Source organism: Staurois parvus, unplaced genomic scaffold (assembly GCF_062004578.1).
Source record: "Staurois parvus isolate SC_StPar_1 unplaced genomic scaffold, SC_StPar_1.0 ptg000335l, whole genome shotgun sequence".
Classification (NCBI taxonomy): domain Eukaryota; kingdom Metazoa; phylum Chordata; class Amphibia; order Anura; family Ranidae; genus Staurois; species Staurois parvus.
Window position 1 is genome coordinate 807,374 of NW_028318131.1, and position 14,253 is coordinate 821,626.

General features: G+C 46.4%; 1 protein-coding gene across 1 annotated transcript in view; it reads left to right on the top strand.

Moving 5' to 3' along the window:
- NCKIPSD (NCK interacting protein with SH3 domain) overlaps window positions 1–14,253 on the top strand; it is a 134,658-nt gene that overhangs the window by 108,030 nt on the left and 12,375 nt on the right. The window contains exons 8-10 of the mRNA XM_089684070.1: window positions 1,293–1,431; window positions 12,865–12,945; window positions 13,380–13,508. Coding sequence (XP_089540196.1) covers window positions 1,293–1,431; window positions 12,865–12,945; window positions 13,380–13,508 — 349 coding nt within the window. The remainder of the gene's footprint in view (window positions 1–1,292; window positions 1,432–12,864; window positions 12,946–13,379; window positions 13,509–14,253) is intronic.

The following is a 14,253-nucleotide window of genomic DNA, read 5'->3' on the forward strand; positions in this document are numbered from 1 at the left end:
GTACTGCCAGGCGGAAGTGCTAACCATTTAGCCACTGTGCTGTCAGGAGATATACTAAAATGGGAGCTGTGCATGGTAACCAGTCAGCTTCTGACTTCAGCTTGTTCAGTTGAGCTTTGATGATAAAACCTGGAAGCTGATTGGTTTCTAAGCAGAGCTTCACCAGATTTTGCACGCTCCAGTTTTAGTAAATAGGCTCCATTATGTCACGCCTTGACATGCACCCATGAAATGGCAACAAACTTTGGTATCCTATATTTTTCATAGGCGATGTCAGAAGCAGAAGTGACGTAATGCACATCACTTCCTGGTTCTTACTAGGTAGAGGAGATCAACAAACAGGCGTTCACAGGTCTCCCTTCCCCCTTCTACCCCGTGCACCCTCCATGGGGACTCTCTCCCTGGTCCACACTGTACTTATTCCCAAACTCACATCAGCCTGTGTAACATTCCCAGTGAAGGACAGGGCAAGACGTGCAGGGAGGGAAGGGGTTGCACTAGGACAGGGGTGGGCAAACTGCTGCTCTCCAGCTGTTGCAGGACTACAAGTTCCATCATGCCTCTGCAAGTCATAGCTGTAACTGGTCTTTGCAGTGCCTCATGGGAAATGTAGTTCCACAACAGCTGGAGAGCCTCAGATTGCCTACCCCTGTACTAGAGAAATTATTCTTTGTGAAGTAGCCAAATTTGTGATGGGGTTCTGAGGTACATTGCAAGCATCACTAAAAGGAAAAAATAACATTGCTTGTAAGAAGAAATGACTAGATTTCTATGTGTTTTACCTGCAATTTTTAGGCTGGTGACAGGAACTCTTTAAAACATTTCAAGTATCCATACCTTGTTTTGGATCCAATAGAAAAGGGTTACCACCCTTGTCAGGTATTTATTGCTGTGAAGATTTGTGGTAAATGATTGGAAATCCAAACTTTTTGAGTTGCCACAGGGAAAAGATTCTAATGGGGAAACCTATTAGAGCCTTCACTATGGAGGGATCTCCATTTTAGTTCCTGATGTCTCTTCGAAGTAAAGTAAAGAGAAATCTCAATTAAAAAGTCCACATCGGCCGTCAGAAAAAAAATGTTTGCATGCAGGGAAATATGGAGAATATGCCGGAGAAGGAACGTCTGTTGTTGCCAGTCCAAAGCATCCCCCCTTGTTTTCATAAATGATTCCTAGTAGGGTGTATGTATTTGTGGCTATTGCTTTATTAGTTCTTTATAGTGATTGTGTTTTTTTATAATGTTTGTGCTTTTTAACATCTGTGCTCTTGTTGTATCTCTTCTGAATGACAGGAGCACAGGGTTCCTTTGCGTCTGCTGCTGCTGAAGTGTTTTGGGGCCATGTGCAGTCTGGATGCTTCCATCATTTCCTCATTGGTTAACTCTGTCCTTCCCATGGAGCTGGCCCGTGACATGCAGACACATACCCAAGGTAAAGGCTTTGCATCACCTATAGCTGGAAACAGGGGCGGACTGACAACTCATGGGGCCCCCGGGCAATAGGAGATCATGGGGCCCCTGTGTCCATGCCCAAACTCAAAAAAAGCTTATGAAAAAGGTACCAGGGGCATCTCATGGGGCCCCCTACTGACCTCGGGCCCTCGGGCAGTGCCCGAGTTTCCAAATGGTCAGTCCGCCCCTGGCTGGACAACATCACTTGATGGCTAAAGGGAATGCACACTGGCTTTGTGTATTCTTTGTTTCTCTACTTATTATGTTCAGAACTATTCAAAAATAATATATATTTTTCTGTAAATAGGAAATATTGCATATGATTATTAAGTATTCTTAGCCGGTTCTGCACCGCCCTATAGCAGAAATACTGCTACAGGGCGGCACGGCTGCACAAAATCACCTGTATAAATACACACGTGATTTTGGCATTTCCGGGTAGGGGGCGCATGTGAGCCCTACCTGCGCCGCCAATCGCGGCCTCGGCTGTCAATCACCAGGTCCCGGTGGTTACTCGTCGGCACCCGGTGATCGCTGTGTATCTCAGATGGGGGAGAGACCTGTGTATACATAACACAGATCTCTCCCCTGTCAGCTCTTGCACGCTGCTTTGTATGGCTCTGCATAGTTGCTGCCACGTAATTGGCTGATTAGCAATTTGTGGTACCAAGCTATTGAACAGGTGAACCTAATAATGTGGCCGGTAAGTGTATGCGGCTCCTTGGCATTAAAGCCCACCTACTGAGACCCCGGCAGGAATTGGTTAAATATTGTATACTCCTTTGATTAAATTGTTATATAGGTAAATAAACAGGTGTGTGTATGTGTGCTTTAAATGACAACCAGCTGAAATTGCCATGCTACAAACATTCCATTGATCCTGCAGCTTTATGTGCCAACTTTGATTGAAGCACAAAAAAATATATATATATATATATAAATATTTTTTCCAGTTTATAGAGGTCTTTAACTACCTTCCGCCCACCCTATAGTACAATGACTGGCGCAAGGTGGTTCTCTCATTCTGATAGGATGTCATATGATGTCCTACCATTCTCACTGCGCGTGCGCGGCTCAGGGAGCGTGCAGCACGGCGATTGCCGTGCGACACAGCGGATCACAAAAAGAGCCGAAGATGTCGGCTCGGTCATGTGATCAGCTGTGTCCAATCAGAGCTGATCACATGTAAACACGGAAATGCCGGTTATCTGCATTTCTCTTCTCTCGAGCTTTCACGCTGACAGAGGAGAAGAGAGCCGGTAATCTGCTTTCCGTGGAGGGGACATGTACACTGATCATCAGGGCACTGATGATCAGTGTGCCCTGATGATCAGTGTGGCCCCAGAAGTGCCACCTGTCAGTGCTCATCAGTGCCAGTGCCCATCAGTGCCACGTGCCAGTGCCCATCAGTGCCACATCAATGCCACATATCAGTGCCCATCTGAGCTGCCTTTCAATGTCACACATCAGTGCCAGTCAGTGCCGCTAATCAGTGCCACCTATCAGTGCCAGTCAGTGCCGCCTAACAGTGCCAGCCAGTGCTGCCTATCAGTGTCATATATCAGTGCTGCCTTTCAGTGCCTATCAGTGATGCCTGTCAATGCCCATCAGTGCAACCTACCAGTGCCTCCTCATCAGTGCCATGTGCCAGTGCCCATCAGTGCCACATCAATGCCACATATCAGTGCCCATCTGAGCTGCCTTTCAATGTCACACATCAGTGCCAGTCAGTGCCGCTAATCAGTGCCACCTATCAGTGCCAGTCAGTGCCGCCTAACAGTGCCAGTCAGTGCTGCCTATCAGTGCCATATATCAGTGTCATATATCGGTGCTGCCTTTCAGTGCCTATCAGTGATGCCTGTCAATGCCCATCAGTGCAACCTACCAGTGCCTCCTCATCAGTGCCCATCAATGCCCATCAGTGCAACCTACCAGTGCCTCCTCATCAGTGCCACCTATCAGTGCCCATCACTGCAGCCTCATTAGTGCACATCAGTGAAGGAGAAAAATCACTTATTTACAAAATTGTATAACAAAAACTAAGAAAAAAAATTTTTTTTTTTCAAAATTTTCGGTGGTTTTTGGTTTGTTTAAGAAAAAATAAAAATCCCGGAGGTTATTAAATAGCACCAAAAGAAAGCTCTATCTGTCTCAAAAAAATGATAACAATTTCATATGGGTACAATGTTGCATGACCGCGCAATTGTCATTCAAAGTGCAACAGCACTGAAAGCTGGAAATAGGCCTGGGCAGGAAGGGGGTATAAGTGGCCTGTAGGCAGGAAGGGGGTATAAGTGGCCTGTAGGCAGGAAGGGGGTATAAGTGGCCTGTAGGCAGGAAGGGGGTATAAGTGGCCTGTAGGCAGGAAGGGGGTATAAGTGGCCTGTAGGCAGGAAGGGGGTATAAGTGGCCTGTAGGCAGGAAGGGGGTATAAGTGGCCTGTAGGCAGGAAGGGGGTATAAGTGGCCTGTAGGCAGGAAGGGGGTATAAGTGGCCTGTAGGCAGGAAGGGGGTATAAGTGGCCTGTAGGCGAGGGGTTAATAGAGGCCTTTGTATCCTTCCTTTCTAAATGCATAAAAACAAAAATACCAAAGCCTTGCGGTATGAAAATGAATTTCCTTAATGAATCGGGACGCGGTAGTGAACTTGACGGCATGCAATTTTTTTTTATTTTTTTTTTTTTATTTTAGTGGAGTGAGACTGTCAGTCTGGGATTTTTTTTGAAAATATCATAACAGAAATCCAGCTGTGGGAAAGATTTACGGCGATTGAAGTTGTTTTAAACGCGCTCCCCTTCTTTGTTCAATTGTGCGGACATTTTGAATGGGGTTGGTTGCCATGGCAATTATAGAGTAGCAAAAGTGGTCATAAGACCAGGTAATGATCTGCTTTTTTTTTTTTTTTTTTTTGTGCGTGATTGTTTTTCTGCTACCTTTCAGGGAGAATGTTACTGATTGATGGATCGGGGCACGGCACCACTGCTGTTAAAAAAAAAAAAAAAAAAAAAAAATCTTTTTTTTTTTTTCTTAAAATTCAGCAAGGCTATTGTAAAAAAAACTGGATTGTGTGATTGTAGAAAGCAATATAATATCTGGTATACATAGAGAGATGTGTGATTGATGGAATAATGTACATTGGGGGGTAAAGACAACATACCCTCCAGTCTTGGGGTCAGTTCACACCAGGGGCGGACTGACAACTCATGGGGCCCCCGGGCAATAGGGGATCATGGGGCCCCTGTGTTCTTGCCCAAACTCAAAAAAGCCTATGAAAAAGGTACCAGGGTCATCTCATGGGGCCCCTTACTGACCCTGGGCAGTGCCGAGTTTCCAAATGGTCAGTCCGCCCCTGGTTCACACTCCATGCGTTTCAGTTGCTTTTTTTCTGCATCCAAACGCACAGAAAGTAGGTGATATGGTTGTCAATATCATAGTTCACATCAGTGCTTGCAGTTCCAGTGCGTTCCGGTTGCAGAAAAAAAAGTAGAACAGGCTGCATTTTTTCTACACAGAACTGTACTGGAATGAGGTAAAACACATCAAAAACACACTAGAATGCACTTGTCCCTATTTAAATTGAAGAAAAGAGAAAAAACGCACTGGAATGCATTAAAAATGCACTAAAATGCACCGAAACGCGTCAAAAATGCGCAACTGGGCTGCATTACTATAGTGTGAACCGGCCCTTAAAGAAGAACTCCACTTAAAAAAAAAACAGTAATGAATGCAAAAAATTGGCTTTTGCTGCAGTAATCGCGTTCAATCCAGCCCTGTCCTTCCACAGAATGTTCTCTGCTCTACTAGATGCTGCTCCTCTTCCAGGTTGAATGACGCCCAGCGTTGGTCAACCTGCTTCTTCGCAGACCAGACTTTCATGGACACACTGAACTCAAGTAGCACCCAGGCGACTTTATGTAAAGACCACCCACTACCGGCAGAGTAGAAATGGAGGAACCTGTGACATCACCGGAGCCATCTTTTTTGTCGAAGCATGACTCAGGATCAGCCCCTATTGACTGGACTGAGATGCTAGTTCAAAGATGGCACAATCATGTAAATCCTGGTACTTGTGAAGTTCTTGGCTGTGTTCACAAATGTCTGGCACAGATCAGCCCCCTGCTGCAGCCTCTCACCTTGTGAATTGCGAAAGTGAAAGTTATATTGGTGCAGTCTGGTCGCTGGGGAAGAGGAGATTGAGTAAATGCTTCCTCCTAGCTGCAGCAGACTGATGACATCATCTCAGCCTAGGCAGTGTCACCCTACTGAAGCTCAAGATTTTGCAGTTCTGGGTAGGAAACGTGGGCACCGCCATCTGCGGCTTTGGCTGTCAATCACTGGGTCCCGGCCGGTGATTACTCGCCGGCGCCCAGTGATTTCCGGGCATCTCCGACGGGGGGGGGGGAAGAACTGTTTGTAAAGAATACAGTTCTCTCCCCTGTCAGCTCCTGCTCACTGCTTTGCATGGCTTTGCATAGCAGAGCCATACAATGCAGTCTGCTTACAGTGAAGCGCACACAGCCCACTATGTAAAACAGCACACAGTTAACTCTTTGATTGCCCCAGATTTTAACCCCTTCCTGCCCAGCGCCATTAGTACAGTGTCCGTGCATTATTAGCACTGATCACTGTATTGGTGTCAATGGGGATGTCAGTGACACCAAGTCAGTTCCCCCCCAGTGTCAAAATGCCCGCCGCAGTCCCGCTATAAGTCGCTGATCTCCACCATTACTAGTAAAATTTAAAAATAAAAAAATATCCCAGTATCTATACCGCCATTTGTAGACTATAACTTTCACGTAAACCAATTAATTTACACGTATTGGGATTTTTTTTTTTTTTTAGCAAAGACATGTCGCAGGATACATTTTGGCCTAAATTTATGACAAAATTAGATTTTTTTAATTTTTTTTACTGGACATGTTTTAATAGCAAAAAGTCAAAAATATTGTTTTTTTTTCCTTCTCAAAATTGTCAGTCTTTTTTTTTTTTTTATTGTTTATAGCGCAAAAAATTAAAACCCGCACAGGCGATCAAATACCACCGAAAGAAAGCTCTATTTGTGGGGGAAAAACAGGGCGTAAATTTCATTTGGGTGCAGCGTTGCATGACTGCGCAATTGTTAGTTAACCCCTTTACGCCGGCCGCACACAAATGTGCGGCCTCCCGGTGTCTGGGCCTAGATGCCGAGCGGCCACACATTTGCGTTCAATATACAAAATACATATGTGCTGACAGCGCGCGCTCCCAGCACACGTACGGTACTCACGGAAAGGTCCCGGTCTTCTCTTGCGATCGGGACTTTCCCCGATCATGTGACCGCAGGGACGTGTCACGGCGGTCACATGATCCCTAAACCCCGCCCGTCCGGCCTCCCGGCTTCTGGAACTCTTAACCTCCTTGGCGGTCTGATTATTTCCAATTTTTTTTGCTGAAAGCGGTACATTTTTTTGCATGGAAATATGTAGTTTTTTATTGTAGGCTGTAATTTTTAGGAATAACTCACTGAAATCTGTCCGAACAAGAGTCTAGTAAACATCCCGGGTATGATAAAACTTGAAACACGAAATCATAAATTATAATTTAATAAATAATCATAAAAAATAATATAATAATACATTTAATTCAATAATATAATCAAACCAAAAACACTGAAATTTGAAATACAGAGGCAAATTCGCACATCGCTGAGCAAAGTCGCAGAATTGTTTTCAGTGTCTGATGAGGAATTTCCCCCACGAATCATCACTCAATTCTGCAAGTGGTTCTGATTTACTATCGCTGTTCTCTAGCCGGTCTAAAACCGCTTTTGACCTAAAGGGACGCTTTTTGGACGCCATGGACGTTTCTCAGTTTCCAGGCAGAGAGAACAGTCAAAATGCAGGCAGGGCGCCGGACAAAGCACTCGGGACAAAATATATGTGAAATGCATTGAAACAGCAATGTTTTACTATATAATAATCATTTTTTTAAAAAATGACATTTTTTTAAAATTTCCAATTTGGCGCTCGTACCTCCCGACGTCACAGGGACCGGAACACGGAAGCCGGATGCCGGCATCGGCCGGAGGAGATGGCTGGGGACGCTGCAGGGGACACATCGCGGGAGCGAAGGACAAGGTAAGTGCTGCAGGGGCTCCCTGAGCAACGCCGCATGGTAAGCCCGAGTGTAGCTCGGGGTTACCGCTCTTGGTACTAAAATTTTACCCCGAGCTACACTCGGGAATACCGCCAAGGAGGTTAAAGGGCCGGGAGGCGCTGGCGGGAAAGGGTTAAAGTAACGCAAAAAATGGCCTGGCCAGGAAGGGGGGGATATCCTCTGGAGGGCGAGTGGTAAAGGTGGAGCATTTGAAAAAAAATATATGTATTTTTGATTTATAAGTGACATTCCAGGAATTTGTTCACACAGACTGCGAAGGTCTTCTTTAGACTTCAGGATATGGCCGTTGCATTCACAATGATTTTCTGCACAGATGCGGAGGAAAAATAAAGCGGGAATTTCTCCAGAGGCCGTGCAGTGTTAGGTGGACAGCTTGCCTGGCTTCTAGGTGGTTTTATTTCTCGCTCTCATTTTATTTTATGTTTGGGCTTTGTCACATTTATGCGCTCTTTGATCTAGCACAGCCTGACTTTATGTATTTATTATGCGCACTAAATGAATGTCACTTTGTGTTAAAAGCCTGCGAGTCAAAGAAGGGCGGTCGGTGGAGCGGAGGCAGCCGGGCCGCTTCAGTCCTCTGTGTTCCCTGATCGAGGAGCAGAACCATTTATAAATCACCGCAAGACGTTACAGAACATGTACGCTGTATAAATAAGTCATTGCAGAGCCACAGCGCGCGGCGCGTGCAAGCCGCCGATTGTCTCTTCTTAAAGCGCACTCGTTTTGGAGGTTTAGGAGACTTTAACCTAAGATTTACTAAGAGTGTTTCTTAAATGAGAGCTACACTGAGCATTGGTGTGCTTCTAAACTGACCACATCATACAACCCTGCAGTCCATTTATAAAAAAATATTTATAAATAATGTGACTCAATGAGTCAAAATAACTTTGTCACTGTGTCGTGACCAAAGGTGCATATATAAGGTGCTGAAAACATTAATCAAAGCATATAGCCTTTAAATAACTTTATCACTGTATCATGACCAAAAGAGCATATATAAAAAGTGCTAGAAATAATATTCAAAGCAATATAGTCCAAAAGAAGTGTGTGAAAGATCCAGGTAAATCAAGTGTGTGGAAGATCATGAAGATTTCCAATAACTGGTGGTCTGATCCAGTAAGGTGGTGATGTGACCAAATGTATAAAGACTGCGCACTCACCAGATGCGCAATCAGTAAGCTCATTTACAGGTAGCACTCTCAGTGGTAAGCTAAAGGCCCCTTTAGAGTATGGTCTGGTCTGCTGTCCCTCACTGCTCACTCCGCTGTCAGCATTGGATATAGTGGATGCAGGGTCCGGGGAGACCGGATATAGTGAATGCAGGGTCCGGGGAGACCGGATATAGTGAATGCAGGTTCCGGGGAGACCGGATATAGTGAATGCAGGGTCCGGAGAGACCAGATATAGTGAATGCAGGGTCCGGGGAGAGCGGATATAGTGAATGCAGGGTCCGGGGAGAGCGGATATAGTGAATGCAGGGTCCGGGGAGAGCGGATATAGTGAATACGGGGTCCGGGGAGAGCGGATATAGTGAATGCAGGGTCCGGGGAGAGTGGATATAGTGAATGCGGGGTCCTGGAAGAGCGGATATAGTGAATGCAGGGTCCGGGGAGAGCAGATATAGTGAATTCAGGGTCCGGGGAGAGCGGATATAGTGGATGTAGGGTCCGAAGAGACCGGATATAGTGAATGCGGGGTCCGAAGAGACCGGATATAGTGAATGCGTGGTCCGGGGAGAGCGGATATAGTGAATGCAGGGTCCGGGGAGAGTGGATATAGTGAATGCAGGGTCCGGGGAGAGTGGATATAGTGAATGCAGGGTCCGGGGAGAGCGGATATAGTGAATACGGGGTCCGGGGAGAGCGGATATAGTGAATGCAGGGTCCGGGGAGAGTGGATATAGTGAATGCGGGGTCCTGGAAGAGCGGATATAGTGAATGCAGGGTCCGGGGAGAGCAGATATAGTGAATTCAGGGTCCGAAGAGACCGGATATAGTGAATGCGGGGTCCGGGGAGAGCGGATATAGTGAATATAGGGTCCGGAGAGACCGGATATAGTGAATGCAGGGTCCGGGGAGACCGGACCCTGCATTCACTATATCTGGAGGCCGTGCGGGAGATACGAATTGAGAGAAACTGACAGGAGCTCCGCGTTCCGGGTGTACGACTACGGAGCCGGATCCTGCACGGTGTCTTTTTACATGAAAAGGAATCTAAAATTAGGGTGATGTGAGTGCTGCAAATGATATATCCAAGAATTGAAGAAATGCTGTAGACATAGGCTCATTTTTTTGGAACCTGCGAGCCCCCCACCCCCCATTAAGGTGATCCATGGTAGGATACGTACACCCATGTGCATGATCCCCCTGATGGCCGAAGTCCATATCGCACGATGCACCTTATGTGGCAATAATACATTACACTGGAATGAGGATACCTGCGCTGGTCGGATGACATCTGGTGACTCTACCCCACCTGACGACATCACCTTCGTGCAGAGTTCCGGTCTCCAGAGTACCTTCGGAGTAGGTCTTATTCACTCCAACGCACATTAATATGTGCTATCTGGTTAGTACATTATATACTTACTTTCCATGATCCACGGAAGTCACGTCATTTCGAATAACCATCTAAGGAATCACGAATACCACGTTGCACTTCTTAAGACTTTTATTCACCTTTTTATTTCCATCTTATGTCATGTTTATTCCTAATATGAAGCGCTGCATTTTTTTCAATTTTTGGTCGGGAATTCTGCTTACATTCTACACTCCTGTTTCAGCGACTCCGAAATTACTCAGATCCGATGCAAGCATCCCTGCAACCAGCACAGTCAGAAGGAAATTGGTGATGATGGCTCGGCTGTTTCTCCGAGTCCCGTTTTTGTTTTTAATCACTCTTCTCAAAGTCAAACCAAACTAATCAACTTGTAGCAAGATTGTTTTATTTATAGATGACTTGTTCACAGACAGTCTTCCCTTCCCCACATTGAGTGACCTTGAATTGGAGACAACATAAGCTGTTTTGGGTCTTAGGAATTCAAAGCTGGTGACGGCTCCATTGTCGGCTGTAATCCTTTTTCCACTCGGTGAAACAGTCAGTGCCCCCTTGCAATTGGGGAATATTAAAAAAAATCTTCCGTGAGCTCTCCCTGGGATCTGTGTCAACCGCTTCATAGGTCTGAAGCCAACTGGTTAAACGTTTAAGGCCTTTGAAGTGTTCAGAGTTTTTCCACCGGGACCGACAGCCATGCATGTTGACAGTTGCTCCCGCCTCCAACCCACCCCCCCCCCCCCGGCCCTAAGTATTTAAAGTAAAATTTATTCTGATGTCAGCGGCGCACACGGAAGTATTGGAAACGCACCGCTAATTGCGTGTAATTGTAACTCTATTAGAGTGTAAACATTCCACCACTAATCCCTAAAATTAATTCCCTAAATTCCTCGATTTATTCCGCTTGGTCGATACCGTGCGGTGTTTGTGATCACAAAATTCCCACTTGGATGTTGGGATGGCAGCTTGCCGAAGAGAGGTTTTTAGAAAGTCATTAGACAATAATGTAAAGATGTCAAAGGTTTGGCTTTTTTCAGGCTTAATGTGGATTAAACCCTGACTGGATGACATTAGTTTGCCAAAGAACCATGTGTCATTCGCATACCCAGAAGCTGAAGACTCCTTCAGTGGTATGCCCACCGTATCGAGAAAAACCTGGACCCTAGCAACTAGAATATTGTACCTTCCACCTTATTTTTTAAAGAAAGGAAAACCTTCCATCTTTTTAACTTTAGGTAAGTAAAGTGTGATTGGTTGGTTTGGGTTACTGTACTTCATAGTGTTAGAATAATGAAAAGTGTCAATCCTTGCGGATCTAGCCGTCCAACTTCACTAAGCAAGGCAATCTCGTAGGTTGGCTCAGACCTGGCCACGCTGTTACTTTGTACTTCATCTTTATTTAATGTGCACTTTATGTAAAAACTAATTTGTTTTAAATATGGACTCTGGGCAAAGAGCTAAGTGCATTCTTGAAACACAGTAAGGTCTTTCCTACCAAAAGCTGGTGGCAGCAACTTTGAAGTGACAGCCAGCAATCCATTAAGATCAGTGTCAACTTCCAGAAACTGGAGCTAAGGACATCTAACAGGCTTCAACAAGGATACTTAAAGCTTGCCGGAAGCTTTAGAAATGCTTTGTAAAAGCTTGCTGTGTAGATTGTTCGTTCTTCTAGAACAGGGGTCTCCAAACTTTGTAAACAAAGGGCCAGTTTACTGTCTTTCAGATGCTATAGGAGCCAGACTGTGGCCAGTGGGAATGGAAATTCCCCAGCATAAGTGGAAGTAAACAGTGCCCCTTCATTAGTTTAGGTGGAAGGAATGGTGCCCCATTGTTGGTATCAGTGGGAGAAATAGCACCCCATCATTGTTGTCTATGGGAGGAATGATGTCTCATCAGTGGTGTCAATGGGAGGAATGACGCCCTATCATTTGTGTCAATGGGAGGAATGGAGCCCCATCATATATGTCAGTGGGAAGAATGGTACCTCACCATTGATTTCAGTGGGTTAAATAGTGTCCCATCATTGGTGTCAGTGGGATGAATAGTGCCCCATTGTTGGTATTCGTGGGAGGAATAGCACCCCATCATTTTTGTTTGTGGGAGGATTGATGCCTCATCATTGGTGTCAATGGAAGGAATGGAGCCCCATCATTTGTGTCAGTGGGAAGAATGGCACCTCACCATTGATTTCAGTGGGTGAAATAGTGTCCCATAATTGTTATCAGTGGGAGGAATAGTACCTCATCGTTGTCTGTGGGAAGAATGATGCCTCATCATTGGGGTCAATGAGAGGAATGGCACCCCATCATTGGTGTCAGTGGGAGGAATAGCACCCCATCATTGGTGTCAGTGGGAGAAATGGCGCTCCATCATTGGTTTCAGTGGGATGAATGACGCCCTATCATTGGTGTCAGTGGGAGGAATGGAGCCCCATCATTTGTGTCAGTGGGAGGAATGGCACCTCGTCATTGATTTCAGTGGATGAAATAGTGTCCCATCATTGATGTCAGTGGGAGGAATAGCAACCCGAAATAGGTGTCAGCCGTGGATGGGATAGTGTGCCAAGGGCCAGATAGAGTAGGCAAAGGGCCACATCTAGCCCCAGGGACGCAGTTTGGAGACCATTGTTCTAGAAGCTGACATCTGTGTGTACCGGGTCTTAGTGTGTCATCAGTGGCTAAATTGTTGACTGTTTTCTCTTGCAGAACACCAGAAAATGTGTTATTCAGCATTAGTCCTGTCCATGATTTTCTCTATGGGAGAACCTCTTCCTTATCACCATTATGGTAAGTGTTCTGTAAATGGAGATACTCGGATGATATCAACACATTTGTCAATGGGGTTCTGCCCCCAGCTGATGCCTCCTGGGTGGCTGTTTTTGCTGTAGTGAGTGGCACATTAAACCTCATTTGCCAAATAGTTGCCCAATTACACAGAGCATTGAGGTCGGCTTGTAAGTTGGAGACATCCTGTAAGGACGTTATTCCACGGCACAGCTTGGTGTCATCTGCAAAGATTGAAATGGAATTTATAATATCAGACCCTATATTGTTTATAAATATATTAAAAAGTAAGGGTTCCAACATTGAACCTTGGGGTACACCACTGACACCCCTAGACCATTCAGAGTATGAATCATTAACCACTACTCTCTGAATTCAGTCTTTTAGACCGTTTTCTATCCATTTACTAACTGATTGATGTTTCTCTCATTTCACAGAACATCTCAACTCCCAGTTTATCCAGTTCCTACTGGATGTCATTGAGGATGGCTTGCCTTCTGACACCACTGAGCAACTGCCGGACCTGTTCATCAATGTGCTGCTAGCCTTCAATCTGCACATAGCAGGTGTGTGTGCCTTGTAATTGCTGTGTGTCCACCGTCATTCCTCCCATTACGTTTGTTGAGATAACACAAGACCGCAAAAGAAGCTTTTATCTACGTTACATTCTAACAGTAGAGATGTTTATCCTCTTCCTGTCCGGACACTTTCACCCCCTTCCAGTCCGGACACTTTCCCCCCCTTCCAGTCCGGACACTTTCACCCCCTTCCAGTCCGGACGCTTTCCCCCCCTTCCAGTCCGGACGCTTTCCCCCCCTTCCAGTCCGGACGCTTTCCCCCCCTTCCAGTCCGGACGCTTTCCCCCCCCTTCCTGTCCGGACGCTTTCCCCCCCTTCCAGTCCGGACGCTTTCCCCCCCTTCCAGTCCGGACGCTTTCCCCCCCTTCCAGTCCGGACGCTTTCCCCCCCTTCCTGTCCGGACGCTTTCCCCCCCTTCCAGTCCGGACGCTTTCCCCCCCTTCCAGTCCGGACGCTTTCCCCCCCTTCCAGTCCGGACGCTTTCCCCCCCTTCCAGTCCGGACGCTTTCCCCCCCTTCCAGTCCGGACGCTTTCCCCCCCTTCCTGTCCGGACGCTTTCCCCCCCTTCCAGTCCGGACGCTTTCCCCCCCCTTCCAGTCCGGACGCTTTCCCCCCCTTCCAGTCCGGACGCTTTCCCCCCCCTTCCAGTCCGGACGCTTTCCCCCCCCTTCCAGTCTGGACGCTTTCCCCCCCCCTTCCAGTCTGGACGCTTTCCCCCCCCCTTCCAGTCTGG